We start from the raw sequence: 15,386 nt of genomic DNA, 5'->3' as shown, positions 1-15,386 counted from the left end.
GCTTTCCAAAAGTGCCAGTACTTCCTCATTAAGAATTGCACGTCGTCTGATCATCACGAGGTAGTTGCGAGGACTGGGTTGAACTTCCATTTTGTTTGAACAGGTATCATTGACAGCACAATTGGAGAGATGCGACAGGTGGTGGCTGTGACTGGAGACGGGACGAATGATGGCCCGGCATTGAAGAAGGCAGATGTCGGCTTTGCTATGGTAAACTTTTATTATTCTCAACTCATCAAAGAATCGCTAAATCGCAGCCGGTATTCATTTAAGAAATACTTGATCCAATTTGGAAGTGTCTGTCTGGCCCAATGGTTGCTTAGCGATTCAAAAGGTCTTGGGTTCAAACCACAGTCAAGGGATCTGAGCACAGTCTAGTTCAGCGCTTTATCGGAGTACCGAGGGAGTGCAGGGTCATCGGCAGTGCTGCCTTTCAACTGAAGCATGAAACCGAGACCTCCTTTGCCTGTAAACATGGGATTGTGACATGGTGTCCTTTCCCACTAATAGACAACCATTTTTCAGGCTTATTTACGCCCTGTTCGAAAACTGGCCACTCCTGCAAGACAAAAGGGGGAGGGGGCAAATTCTCCAGGGCCGCCAGATAGTGGCAGGAATCGCTACGGCCTGAAGCATCGGCAGGAGGAAAAATACGGGTTTCACACCGGGCGTCAAACTCGTTGCAGGTCTCCCAGCCTGCCCCACCTGCTTCGGCAAGGTTCCCGCCCAAACCAGGCAGGAACATGTAAATACCTGACCAAACCTAATTTTAACATCATTATCGGGCAGGACACCCAATTCACTTGCCTCCTGGCATACAATAGCCTTTCCCCCACCAGCCGGAGACCCGCTGGCATAAATTGACACAGGTCTTGGGAAACAGGGACCTGTTTGAGTGCTGCCCCTCACCTCTCCATAGGAAGCTCTTCAGACCAAAGAGACATCCTCTTTAAAAAGAACTCTGGGCAGAAAACTAGCTGCTCAAAAGCGGGAGTACTTCAGAGTTAATGGACCCCTTCAGAGCTATATAAATAAACAACGGTAATTCTCCCTTTGAAACTGCCTGGATGTGTCAATCAAGAGGCTTTTAAAAGACACTGGTCTGCAAAATTCAATGTACAGAATGCAGTTGAAAGCTTTCTGGCTTCCAGGTTTACAGAGAGGCTTCAATGAGTTAAAGGACAATGAAATTGACTATGAAAAACCACATCAAAGGTTTCCACCGCATTAAAGGAAGACTTTTGCCTTTATCTCACAGATCTTTGAACTTGACGACATGCTGGAGACAGCTTAAAGGGTTTAAGTCTACAGATGGGAAGATTTTCACTCTTCTCCGAGATTTTTCATCTCGACATGCTAACAGACTATTTAAAGAGTTCAAAGGCTGTAGATGGAAGGCTAGACAAACTACCCCCGTCCCGCACCTCCCATGAAGGACCCCGGTTGGTACCCTGGAGGGAAGCGTAGGGAGGGTACTCACCACCTTGAAGTGCAAGGTGCCAGGTTAGCACTGCCAAGGAGTAGGGCCTGAGGGGGGGGGGGGGGGGGGGGGGTTTGCTAACTATCCTGGGGGCGGGGTGTTGCAAAAATATTGAGATTGGGGCTCCCTTTGAAAATGGTGCCTTGATCTCTGACAATGGGGCCTGTCAGAGAGATTAGCCTCCTGTCCTCCCCTCAGGTCCAGCGAAAATCCCGATGAGCCATTGAATAGCACAAAAACCCTGATCCTAGTTTAAGCATTTTCCAAGTGCCGTTGAATGGCACATCAGCATTGCCTCCAAGCACCAGCTTGAAGCATTTAGTCTTCAAACGCGATAATCACGGTCAATGTGTTCTTTGCAATGTTAGAAATTAGAGGTCTCTCATGTTCAGGTCATGCATCTGGTGGAAGAAAATTGTCACCATGTGCTCAACATTTGTGAAGAACTTGTATGTCAATGTATCTGCACAAAATCACAACCTGGGGGTGTCTGACTGCTCTCCTTAAGCAGGAGACTCAAACTGCCACAGCGACAATGGCCAGGATTTTCGAGTCCTATCTGTGGTTGGAATCGTGACCGGAAAACTTAACGGACCAGCCAAGGAGTTGAGTTTGGGCGGGAATTCAGGGACCGGAAAATCCTGGCCCCAATATTTTCTAATTACCCTGAATATTGATGTGAAGAATATCTGAAATCTTCAGCGTGTTTTTAATTGTGCTGAAGTGTCTTTTTATTATTCCCCTCTGTGTCAGAATTTGATATTTGCCGGGATGCATGGATTTATTTTATATCTTTGCTAGATTTTAATAACTTTATTGGATTTTGTTAAGCAAGGGTATTAACGGTTATGCCAGTAAATGGAGTAAAGTTGCTGATCAGGGGCGGGATTCTCCCCTACCCGGCGTGACGGAGGGTCCCGGCGTAGGGGAGTGGCGCCAACCACTCGGGTCGAGCCTCCCCAAAGGTGGGGAAGTCTCCCCACCTTTGGGGGCCAGCCCCGCGCCGGAGCGGTTGGCACCAGAAGACTGGCGCAAAAAACCGGCGCCCCCGGCAGCGGGGCTGGCCGAAAGGCTTTCGCCGGTCGGCGCATGCAGCGGCAGTGACGTCAGCGGGGGGGGAATAACGCGACACAATCAGCCACCTCCAACACTCACGACAAACATTAAGAACAGGATAATATATGAGAGTAGTTAGGGGCCCCATCCTACCCCCAGGCCTCGAAGACCCAGATACAATGTGCTGTTTCGAACCTGATGTGCCCAGCCTACAAATCAAGATTGCTAAACCATGGCAGCCGATTTTCAAAGTCAATCGGGGGCTTGCCTCCCACATCTCAAGAGACCGGGCTCTCAAACACTCCTCGTCTGGCTCCCACTTCCCAAATCGGTCAGCATGCGGCAAGATTTCTATGAATGGAAGGCGGCCCTCACCAGGAAGATTGCCCTGTCAAATATGAGGATTCTCTTCTGCACTCCCCCATTCTCCCAGTGATACTTTGCCGTTCATCAGAATGAACGCAAAAGACCTGCGCCACTGAGCTGAAATCATCATCCAAAACATCCTTTGCAATGGCAGCCATCATCCTAATGAACAGCGCTGCTGGAGCTCGAACCCCCGCCTAATAATGTTACAACTTGACAGTACCGTGGGCTGCACCGGAGCACAGTTGTTAGCACAGTTGCTTCACAGCTCCAGAGTCCCAGGTTCGATTCCCGGCTTGGGTCATAATCTGTGCTGAGTCTGCACGTTCTCCCCGTGTCTGCGTGGGTTTCCTCCGGGTGCTCCGCCACAAGTCCTGGAAGTTGTGCAGGTTAGGTGGACTGGCCATGCTAATTTCCCTCTATGTCCCAAAAAGGTTAGGTGGGGTTACAGGGTTATGGGGATAGGGTGGAGGAGTGGGCTTAGGTAGGGTGCTCTTCCCAACGGCCCGTGTAGACTCGATGGGCTGAATGGCCTCCTGCATTGTAAATTCTCTGAAAGTATGATTGAGGGAAAATGTTCAGATTTGCTTATTGTTGGTGTCATCTACAGATTTTAATTTGAAGTTTAGGTAACGCTCACATTGAATTGGGGGTAGATTTGGTATCTTTACTGATACCAATGTCACTTGAAACTTGGACAGCATTCAGACGTGATACCCTCACATTTTTGAAAAGAGTGATTAACTGTACAGTGGAATTGCTCCTATTAATCCCCAGGTAAAATGTTAATATAAGCTGCTTGTATGATTTATTTTGTGAGTAATTTGATTTGTCAAAGCTGTTCTGCTCCAAAGTTATACTGGGATCATTGTGGCAGTCATTTTCCAGAGTTTAGTTTGATGAGCAAAGACACAAAATACTTTGGATTATTCCTTGCTCTGTATAGCAGAACTGGGGTATTAACATTAATGTGTTTTGGGGGAGAACCGTTCGCTGCTAGAACTGTACATTGCAGCAAATGGTGACAAACCAGACACTAAGGCCTGGATGGTGGAAAGTGAAGTTTTGGGTTCTATTTTGCACCGATTAGCTGATGAGTGTTACTGGAATAACCAACTGGCTCATAACTGCTGTCCGATGGTGCAGAACCCTGGTAACCCGACCAATCGATATTTTAGAAAATTCCCTTGCTGGAGTTTCTTCAAACTACTTTTAAAAGAAAAGCAAGTAAGATCGGAGAGAAGAACTAAGCCTTCATGTTCTATGTTTTGCCAACTTCGTCAACATTAACAGTTACATCGGGTGATGCAAAGGGAATTATTCTGCAAGGTCTGAAGTTATCGTTGAGTTTTTGATTCAGTCTCATTATTTCTGTTGACTAGGCTAGTCTGACATAACAAATCACTTTAATCTTCCTCGTTTACACTTGTGGCACCAAGCGGTTGTTGCTTTTTTATAAGGGACGGAACAATTTCAATCCACATTCCCAAGTTTTGATTCTCACCATAATAGAACATAGAACAGTACAGCACAGAACAGGCCCTTCGGCCCTCGATGTTGTGCCGAGCAATGATGACCCTACTTAAACCCACGTAACCCATATCCCAACAATCCCCCCATTAACCTTACACTACGGGCAATTTAGAATGGCCAATCCACCTAACCCGCACATCTTTGGACTGTGGGAGGAAACCGGAGCACCCGGAGGAAACCCACGCACACACAGGGAGGACGTGCAGACTCCTAAGATGAAGATCTTCACGAATAATAATTTCACAGTTCACCTTTGAATTAGTCATGTCTGCCACACTCTGAGACAGGAACAAGAAACAATATTCTGATTGCAAACCTAACATCCAATGCACGTGTACAAACACTGAGGTAGAAACTGAGGTAGCAGTGGTTAGCACTGCTGCCTCACGGCGCCAGGGACCCAGGTTCAATTCCGGCGTTGGGTGACTATCTTTGTGGAGTTTGCACTTTCTCCCTGTGACTGCGTGGGTTTCCTCCGGGTGCTCCGGTTTTCTCCCACAGTCCAAAGATTTGCAGGTTAGATAGATTGGCCATGCTAAATTGTCCCTTTTTAATGACCAAAACAAATGCGCAGATTATGTGGGGTTACGAGGTTATGGGGATAGGGTGGAGTAGTGAGCCTAGATGGGGTGTTCTTTCAGAGGGTCAGTGCAGACGTGATGGGCTGAATGGCCTCCTCCTGTACTGCAGGAATTCTAACGAGTCTTGATCCTAGTCTCGCTGACTGCGACTGACTGAAGAAGCCCAAGAATCAATGAACATTGGTACACGAGCCTCCGCTGAATAATTGGGGCAAAATGGTGACATCCCAACATGCAAGTGACCATGCGGGGGAGCAATTAACAGCCCTCCAGTAAATTCCATATTGGTGGGTGTATGTGGAATGGACAATGGGAAGGGTGGGTGATGACCAAGTCTGTGGATTCAATGTGAGCATACCTATTCTTCCTGGTTCAAAGGAAAGTACTTTTTTTTAAAGTTCCAAAAAATTTTATTTTAGTAGGAAAAGCTTAACCTGTAATTGGCAGTCACAGGAGCTGTTGAAAGCTCCTCTTAAATCCTGATGCCTGCTGAGCAGTAAGTGATTTTACACGAGGTCCTTCAATAGGCATTGGGTATTTTAAATATGTTAATTGGTGGGGCTTCAAGCATCCTGAAAGAATTTTAGCAGTAAGACTTGCCCTCTCCAGTGCTGCATCTCATGCTACAACTTCCTCTATAACGAAAGACCCAACACAGATTTGGTGACACTTCTGCGGAACACCTCTGTTCTTTTTACGAGATTGACCTTGAAGATCCGATCACTTGTGTGTTTAATTCTCCATCCCAATCCCACTCAGGCCTTTCTGTCCTCAGCCCAGTACACTGTTCCCAGTAAAGCTCAATGGATACTTGCGGGACAGCGCCTCATCTTTACAGTTGCGGTTCTGTATTGAAGTTCAAAGATATCCTATCGGAACTTCTCGCCTTCGGTTGGCAGCTATTGGTGACGATTCCACTGCTCCCCATTGACAATTACATCTTCTGCATCTTTTCTTGTCTCATTACTGTCTCCTTTTACCTTCCACCAGCGTCCCTTTTGTTGTTTTAGCTGTCCTGCTTTCCATCTCGAGCCTGTCACATCTTTCTCCCTTTTTGTTTCTTTCCTCTCCAATTGCTTGAAAAATATTATACCTCCTTGAGTATTCCCAGTTTTGACAAAGGGCCGTTGACCTGAGATGTTGACTCGGTTCCTCTCTGCACAGATGTTGCTGAATATCTCCAGCATTTTCCATTTTTATTTCAAACCCTGTGCAGATTGGGAGCAGGTTGTCCTGGTGCTGTTTGACTTGTGATGATTGTTTTATGTTAGAAACATTGGCACAACACATCCCAGTTTCTGCACTGCTGCATTCCACTGAGGTTGAACACATCTCTATACTCATACCCTAGGCTAACCAACTTTCTAAATTGCAATCTTGTGATAATTTGGCTATTAAGCCCTCAAATAATTCATCTCTATAGGTTAAAATTTTAAAAAGTTTCTACAAATCATGGGAACAAGCTTAAGTGTTTATTACTTGTATTAGAGATTCTACTCCCGTTGTTCAGATCAGAACACGTAATGTAGCAACAGGGCTGGTGTGGACATGATGGCCTTTCACTTGATTTATTTCCCCCCCATCCAGCCAGCCATGATGTCTCAAATATTTGATGCACTACCAACACGTGTCAGTTGTGTTTTGAACATCTGGTTCCTTGGAAGAGGAGCCAAAGGTTTTGCAAACTTAATGATAATCGCTAATTGTCACAAGTAGGCTTCAATGAAGTTACTGTGAAAAGCCCCTAGTCGCCACATTCTGGCACCTGTTCGGAGAGGCCAGTACGGGAATTGAACCTGCGCTGCTGGCCTTGTTCTGCATTCCAAGCCAGCTGTTTAGCCCACTGTGCTAAACGAGCCCTCTATAACTTGTTTTGTGGAATAGTAGTCAGCAGCATGTGTTTCATTGCGGTAGATGTTATTTCCCATGTACGTGTGGTGGAGGCGCTTCAGGACACTTGAATGAGCATTGCCTGTATATGTACCATTTGAAGAAAGTGTAAGCAAATAGAAGAAATACACTGCAAAATGGATGTTTGTTCACCTTCCAAAAATAAGGTTGTTGCAGGATGATATCCCTGACGTCAAATTGGCCTGCCAAAGGGCATGAGGATTAGAGAAAGAAACAGTGACTCTCCCGTGCTGTTTGCTAAAGAAAGTTAGGACAATCCCATGAGAGTATAGGGTATGGGGAATCCAAATCTTCTGTAGAAGTGGCACCTGCAGTTGTAACTTTGTCCCAGAATGTTTATGTCCAAATAAAATGCACATGGCAGTCACAGGAAAGGTAGTATCTTCTAGAAATTACCATGGTAGAAGTGTGATTAACGTTTTGCCAATGACACAACCAGGACCAATATCATCCTTCAAAAATATTTCTGTTTTTCCTTGAGCTTTCTTGGCCTCCCTTGTGGCCGCCCCCACACTTGCAGTCCCACCTCCCGAAATCTTTAGTCAGACCTTTGCCATCCCTTTGTAGTTATTATAGAATATCATAGAATTTACAGTGCAGAAGGAGGCCATTCGGCCCATCGAGTCTGCACCGGCTCCTGGAAAGAGCACCCTACCAAAGGTCAACACCTCCACCCTATCCCCATAACCAAGTAACCCCACCTAACACTTAAGGGCAATTTTGGACACTCAGGGCAATTTATCATGGCCAGTCCACCTAACCTGCACATCTTTGGACTGTGGGAGGAAACCGGAGCACCCGGAGGAAACCCCCACACACACGGGGAGGATGTGCAGACTCCGCACAGACAATGACCCAAGCCGGAATCGAACCTGGGACCCTGGAGCTGTGAAGCGATTGTGCTATCCACAATGCTACCGTGCTGATAAGTATGTGGTGCAGCCAATGAGCGGGCGGCACATGGCTTAAAGGTTAGCACTGCTGCCTACGGCACTGAGGACCCAGGTTCGAAACCCGGCTCTGGGTCACTGTCCGTGTGGAGCTTGCGCATTTTCCCTGTGTTTGCGTGGGTTTCACCCCCACAACCCAAAGATGCACAGATTAGGTGGATTGGCCACACTAAATTGCCCTTAATTGGAAAAAAAATAATTGGGTACTCTAAATTTATTTTTTAAAAGTATATGGTGCAGCCTTTGTTATTGGCGGGGTGTGTTTCTGCAGGCAGGACTGTGCATTTGCTCGGAAGTCCTGGTAATCGTTGGTTAACAATCCTGGTTTTCTCAGCAGTTATGTGTGGAGATCCTGCCCATCGGGGGTTTGGATGGAGTTGTATTGATATGCAGACACACACATAATGATATGCAGGCAGGCACAGACAAGCAGCTAATGGATACAGAGAACAGGACATGACCAATAAGCAGGCAGGACACTCGGGTGGGATCTGACTATAAAAGACACAAGGCATTCGCACTCCGCCTCTTTCCACTGATGAACATCTAGAGAGTCAGTCAAGGGTGTTGTTACAATCTCACACCTCCACCACGTGGCTAAGAGCTAGTCTGGTTCAGTCAGACAGAGTAATCACACTTAAGTTAGCAGAGAGTCGAACTCTCAGAGAACTGTGCTAACTGCTATTAATTCAGTAAACCTGATTGAACTAACTTCAAGGTCTGGAGTATCTTTTTGATCTAAGCTGCATCCTGTTGCAGCCAGTGTTACACCAGTGTACCTAACACGACAGGGGCCAGGCTGCATTGTGACGGGTGAACCTATACGTGAGCAGTGCTGTGTAAGAGTCCTCATTCTTCTTCAGTGTGAGAGGGCCATTAACTGCAGTGTCTGCATTCCAATATGAAAATCCGGAATCTTTGACCTCGCCCAACAAGCAAGTCTGTGTGTCCTCTTAGTGTGTAGTCTCGACCTCGCGAAGCATCTTTGGATCTTCTGTTTGTGGAGATGTTTTGGTCTTGCGCAGTTTGCTGAAGTGTCGAATTCTGTTACGTTGAAAGTTACGAACAGGTTCTTCTGGCTCCTGGACATGATCATTAAATTTAGCTCTTTCGAGGAGTTTGGTGCTTCTTAGGTTAAGATGGTTGAATGATTTTAGATCTTATTCAGATGTAGCGGATGATCGATGATTCTTTGCTAGCAATAATGTTGTCCGCTCTTGGGCATACCGAATAAAGCAATGTGTTAACCTGTTGAGCTGCCATTTTACTAGAACTGAAGCAATCGTGAACCCAAGGAATCTTTTTCCCCAAAGTCCCCAAGTATGTGATTGAGCCAGCTATGGGATAAGTCCAGATTGATCGGGATGAAAGGTTTTAAACTGTTTGTTCGGCTTTAGGAAGTTGCTGAAATTCAAGATCCCACTGTCGTTCATTTGAGGACCAACGGTTTTACCCACACTTGCCGGTTTACATTCTAACTTGGGAATGTTTTTCCTGATGGAGCTTTTAAACAGCAATTTCTGACCACTGAAGATTTGCTTTATCCTGGGATTTTAAACTTTTAGCTCACCCTTGCTGCAAATGCTGACTTTGCAATCTGCTTATTGAAGCTGGACTTGCAAGCGATTCCATTGGTTCTTCTGTAGCGAGGAATTTCTGCTTTCAGCTTCCAGGCCTTTCTCCTGGAATTTTCGTCTGCGTGTTTTGATTTTTCTCGACATTTCTTGTGGTTTGGGGTTTTTCCATTTGCAGAAACCATGTTATAGGATGTTGCAATCATTTGGTAGGCCTAAATAGAAGTCTTTGTAGTTTTAGATAGGTTAACTGTATTTATTAACTACAAGAATTATGTACATATATACAGTAAAGGGTCCAAGCTGAGAGCTGTCTCCATGCTTGCTTGTGAACACAGCTCTGTCCAACAATAGATGAACATGTGTTCTCTTGCATCACTGCATAGGTGGTACTGTACTCAGTCCCATGTTAACCCTATATGTGCTAGACCCTTGTGCCACACTAGGTAATCACTGGCTCAATGTCCAAAGCGGCATGAATCCTTTTACGCAGCATTTGTTTAGGATCTGGAAATTAGAGGCAGATTCAGTTATAACTTACAAAGGGAATTGGATAAGCATCTTAAGAGAAAGAGAACTTGGCAGGTTTCAGGGAAGGGCAGGGGTATGGGACTACGATGATGCTCTTACTGAGAGCCAGCAGGAAACCTTTTTATTCATTTTTATGGATTTTCTAATTGCCCTCAAGAATGTGGTTGAGAGCTGACATCATGAACCGCTGCAGTCCGTGTGGTGTAGGTACACCCACTGTGCTATTAGGGAGGGCGATCCAGGATTTTGATCCAGCGACTGAGAGGGAGCGGCAATATATTTCCACGTCAACATGATGAGGATGAGTGATTTGGAGGGGAACCGCTAGGTGATGGGGTTCTCGTGTATCTGCTCCTTTGTCCTTCTAGATGGTATTAGTCGTGGGATTGGAAGGTGCTGCCAAAGGAACCTTGGCGAGTTCCTGCAGTGCATCTTGTAGATGGTACACACGGCTGCCACTGTGTATCATGGTGGAGGGAGTAAATGTGGAAGCGGTGCCAATCAAGTGGGCTACTTTTTCCTTCATGGTGTTGAGCTTTGTTGGAGCTGCACTCATCCAGGCAAGTAGGGAATATTCCATTACACTCTGACTTGTGCCTTGTAGCTGGTGGACAGGCTTTGGGGAGTCGGTAGGTGAGTTTCTTGCTGCAGGATTCCCAGCCTTTGACCTGCTCTTGTAACCACAATATTAATATGGCTAATCCAAGGGCAGCACGGTGGCGCAGTGGGTTAGCCCTGCTGCCTCACGGCGCCGAGGTCCCAGGTTCGATCCCGGCTCTGAGTCACTGTCCGTGTGGAGTTTGCACATTCTCCCCGTGTCTGCGTGGGTTTCGCCCCCACAACCCAAAGATGTGCAGGTTAGGTGGAATGAACATGCTAAATTGCCCCTTAATTGGAAAAAAAAAATTAATTGGGTACTCTAAATTCATTTTTTTTAAAAACATAGGCTAATCCAGCTCAGTTTCTGTTCAATGGTAACCAGCCCCCCAGGTTGTTAATAGTGAGGAATTCAGTGATGGTAATGCCATTGAATGACGAGGGGTGATGGTTTGATTCTCTCTTATTGGAGATGGTCATTGCCTGCTACATGTGTGGCAGAAATGTTACTTGCCACGTGTCAGCCCAAGCTTGGATATCGGCCAGGTCTTGATACATTTGCACGTGAACTGCTTCAGTGTCTGAGGAGTCACGAATGGTTCTGAACATTCTGCAATCATCAGTGAATAGCCCACATATGACCTTACGTTGGAAGCAAGGTCACTGATGAAGCAGCTGAAGATGGTTGGGCCTAGAACACTACCCTGAGGAACTCCAGCAGTGATGGTCCAGGACTTGAGATGACTGTCCTCCAACCACCACAACCATCTTCCTTTGTGCCAGGTATGACTCCAGCCAGTGAGAGTTTTCCTCCTGATTCCCATTGACTCCAGTTTAGCTAGCGCTCCTTGATTCCATACTCAGTCAAATGCTGCCTTGATGTCAAGGGCAGTCACTCTCACCTCACTCTGGCATTCAGCTCTTGCGTCCATGTTTGAACCAAAGCTGTAATGAGGTCAGGAGCTGAGTGACCCTGGCGGAACCCAAACCGAGTATACGTGTGCAGATTATTGCTGAGTAAGTGTCGCTTAATAGCACTGATGATGATTCCTTCCATCACTTTGCTGATGATGGAGAATAGACTGATAGGGCGGTGCGGGTTGGATTTGTCCCATTTTTTGTGTACAGGACACACCTGACCAATTTTCCACATTGCCGGGTAGATGCCAGTGTTGTAGCTGTACTGGAACAGCTTGGCTCACGACCTGGCAAGTTCTGGAGCACAAATCTCCAGTACTATTGCCGGAATGTTGTCAAGTCCCATAGCCGCTGCAGTATCCAGTGCCTTGGTCATTTCTTTATATCACACGGAGTGAATCATATTGGCTGAAGATGCTGGGGGCATCTGTGATGCTGGGGTCCTTCGGAGGAGACCGAGATGGATCATCCACGCGGCACTTTCGGCTGACGATTATTGTGAATGACTCAGCCTTGTCTTTTACACTGATGTGCTGGGCTCCTCCATGATTTGAGGATGGGGATATTTGTGGAGCCCAGGGCCGGCTCAAGGTACCGGCAACTCGGGCTGTCGCCCGGGGCGCCATGTGCTAGGGGGCGCCAGACTCGGGTCCCGCGCATGCGCAGTTGGGCCGGCGCCAACCAGCGCATGCGCGGTGGCCGCACTCCCCCAGTGTGGCCGCACTCCCCCAGGGCGCCCCCCCCCCCCCCCCCCCGGTCCGTCCCCTCGGTCCGCCCCCCCGCTCGGTCCGCCCCCCCCCCCCCCCCCCCCCCGCCTCGGGTCCGTCCCCCTGCCTCCCCCTCGGGTCCGTCCCCCCTGCCCCCCCCTCGGGTCCGCCCGCCCCGCCCCCCCCTCGGGTCCGCTCCCCCCGCCCTCCCCTCGGGTCCGCCCCCCCGGGTCCGCCTCCCCTCGGCCCCGCCCCCCTCTCGGCCCCCCCCCCCCCCAAGGGCGCCGAAGTTCAGCTTGCCCGGGGCGCCAGCAACCCTAGGGCCGGCGCTGGTGGAGCCTCCTCCTCCAGTGAGTTGTTTAAATGTCCACCACCATTCACCTGATAGGCTGAATGACCTCCTATACTCTAGCTAATCTATCCTCCTATGGTTTTCATTAGTAAATTTCTTTTCTTTTCAAACTTCAAGTTGTCTTGTACAGTTTTTGACCAATCAATAAACCGCAAGACTTTGAGAAGCTGAGGCCTACAGTTGAATGCGGTGATTACTGTTGCTCTTAAACTGTGTTGGAGAAACAGTGACTTGATTAGATGTGGCATCTGCAAATTGAGCATCAAAGTGGAAACCATTTTCACATGTGCTGTCTTTGGGTGTGTGATTCAGAACTCCTTTCCCAGGATTGACCAGCGAATCCAGGTATGTCCCGGAAAGAGTTTTCTAGATTTCTTCGATACTTTTTCCAGATAGATGTAACGGCCAATCGTAATCATTGAAACCTTGTATTTGACGTGTAAGCACCTTTTCTTTGCACTCTGTGGTGAAATATAAAATCGCTGGCACCCGACTGGAGTCTACTTAACATCTTGAGGTGATCTCTTCTTAAGCTTGTATTAACGTAGCCACTCTGGCTAGCTGTCGGGGGCAGATGCAAGAGACTTCCTTCATTTTCTCCTGTCTTGCTGACATCTGGCTGATAATGTGGTATTGTGAGTGTGAATCCCTGTTGTGGTGCTTGTTCTAAATGTCTCTCAGACGATGTTATGTACTGTGCTGTGTGAACGAAACTTGTAATGTTTATTTCCGTGAAAAGTCAAGACTCCAGGATAGTCTGCAGCGACGCCTATTCATCTCACCCTGCATGTGCAGCGCACTGAAACATTTCCTGTGATTATAGCACTGATCTTGGCATTATTAACTTCCATTGCAATGCTGCCAAGCTGCAACAGACGGAATTAAATATTGGTGCCCGCTGCCACCTACAGGTGTTATATAGCGACAAATGGTTTCAGAGGTTTAATTTATTCCTGTTTTCATTAAAACTGAGTTGACTTTCTTAAGCAGTACAGCTGTGCCTTTTTTCTCATTCATGAGAAGTCATTTTCATATTTGGTACAGAATGTCTTGATCGGTAGTAGTGCATAATGGAAATTAAGGGTATGTGACGAGCAAGGCTTCATGCCAGAAGGATGAAACCGCAGAATATGCAAGGAAAATTGAACTTGAACCCATTTTGTCTTAAATATTAACCTTTACCAATGCAGGTACAATTTGTATAGGTCAGCCATTTAGAACTTCAAACTAATGTTGGCTCCATCACTCACATGTTCCTAATTTTACTTTGGGCCCTGTTATCTCTGCTATGGTTCTTAAAATAATGCAACCTGTCATTTGCATTAAAATAAGATTTTCTAGTTATCTCACTGCTGTTTGTGGGACAAAAAGGGGTATCGTGTTTCCTAGAGCAGTGACATTTCAAAACATTTCCAAAGAATGTTTTAAGGTATAATCTTCTTTATTATTGTCACAAGTAGGTTTACATTAACACTGTAATGACGTTAGTGTGAAAAGCCCCTAGTCGCCACTCTCTGGCACCTGTTCGGGTACACTGAGGGAGAATTCAGAATATCCAAATTATCTAACAAGCACGTCTTTCGGGACTTGTGGGAGGAAACCGGAGCACCTGGAGGAAACCCACGCAGACACGGGGAGAATGTGCGGACTCCGCACAGACAGCGACCCAAGCCGGGAATTGAACCTGGGACCCTGGCACTGTGCTAACTACTGTGCAACCGTGCTACCCCTCTGTTCTGATGTTCTGGGATCGGGAAAGGTGCCGCATCAATACAACTCCTATTAGATCGAATCTCTGACTCCTTCTTTGCTTTAATCCTAAAGGGCATTGCAGGGACAGATGTGGCAAAGGAGGCCTCGGACATCATCCTGACGGACGATAACTTCACCAGTATTGTTAAGGCAGTGATGTGGGGCCGCAACGTGTATGACAGCATCTCCAAGTTTCTGCAGTTCCAGTTGACAGTAAATGTGGTTGCAGTCATTGTTGCCTTCACTGGTGCATGTATCACCCAGGTAGGCTTTTTATGAAGTCATGTTATGTTGAATGAAATGTGCCTCAAAATTCCTCTGTGACGCTGATGTAGAGCTTTATAGATGTTGTGCACCCTGTGTATCCTAGATTTTTCCCTGTGTCTCGTTTTCATGATCAGAATGTTAACATTTTTGCATCATTGGGTTTCCATTGATAAGTCCCTAAATGCATCTTATTTGCTGGTTACATGTAATGTTAGTGTGGCAGTCTCATTCTTTGAAGGAGGATTGCAAGAATCAGTAAAAAGGACTTCTGCAAAAATAACAGTAATCAACGAGGCGACAACAGGTCGGGGGACAAAGGATAGGTGGGCCCTTCGGTACCTTATTTGTGAGTGCATCCCAAGCCAGTGTTAACAAAGTTACGGTATAAATCTTTGCGCCCAGGCTCAGAAGATGCTTTTCAAAAAAGTTTAGAAATAACCAATATTCGCATGTTATAAACTGGGCCATACGTTTGGGAGAGAGGAAAATGAAGTTGATGTTCTTTGGCTGGCCTTGTTGAAAAGTCCACACAATGAGGTTGTCATGTGAGAACAGGGTTTTTTTTTTTGCGTTCTAAATTCTGCTGACATGTCATGTCACGGAGTTCTGAAGAGGTTCCTGATTTTGGTTAAAGGATAGACTTGGGTGAGCTCTGCAGATAAACCACCAACTGTAGTTAGCTCCAGGGTAATGCTGGCACCGTGCTTGCTTGCCAAGGAAAGGCACACAAGAAATGGGAAAACTGGATAAGGACTTCAAGTGACCCAAGTCAATAAAATAGTGAAGGTGGGACCCAGAGGATAAACAGTAA

The 15,386-nt window shown here is 46.8% G+C and overlaps 1 protein-coding gene across 8 annotated transcripts in view; it reads left to right on the top strand.

The window, feature by feature from the left end:
- The window catches only part of LOC119978753 (plasma membrane calcium-transporting ATPase 1-like), a 277,686-nt gene that overhangs the window by 234,839 nt on the left and 27,461 nt on the right, over nt 1-15,386 (top strand). For all 8 annotated transcript variants that reach the window (XM_038820612.1, XM_038820609.1, XM_038820605.1 and 5 more), the window contains 2 exons: nt 104-210; nt 14,381-14,572. In XM_038820612.1, the coding sequence (XP_038676540.1) occupies nt 104-210; nt 14,381-14,572 (299 nt within the window). The remainder of the gene's footprint in view (nt 1-103; nt 211-14,380; nt 14,573-15,386) is intronic.

This window comes from Scyliorhinus canicula, chromosome 15, assembly GCF_902713615.1.
Source record: "Scyliorhinus canicula chromosome 15, sScyCan1.1, whole genome shotgun sequence".
Taxonomy (NCBI): Eukaryota; Metazoa; Chordata; class Chondrichthyes; order Carcharhiniformes; family Scyliorhinidae; genus Scyliorhinus; species Scyliorhinus canicula.
Note: the sequence above shows the minus strand (reverse complement) of the source record. Positions and strands in the feature narration are given on the sequence as shown.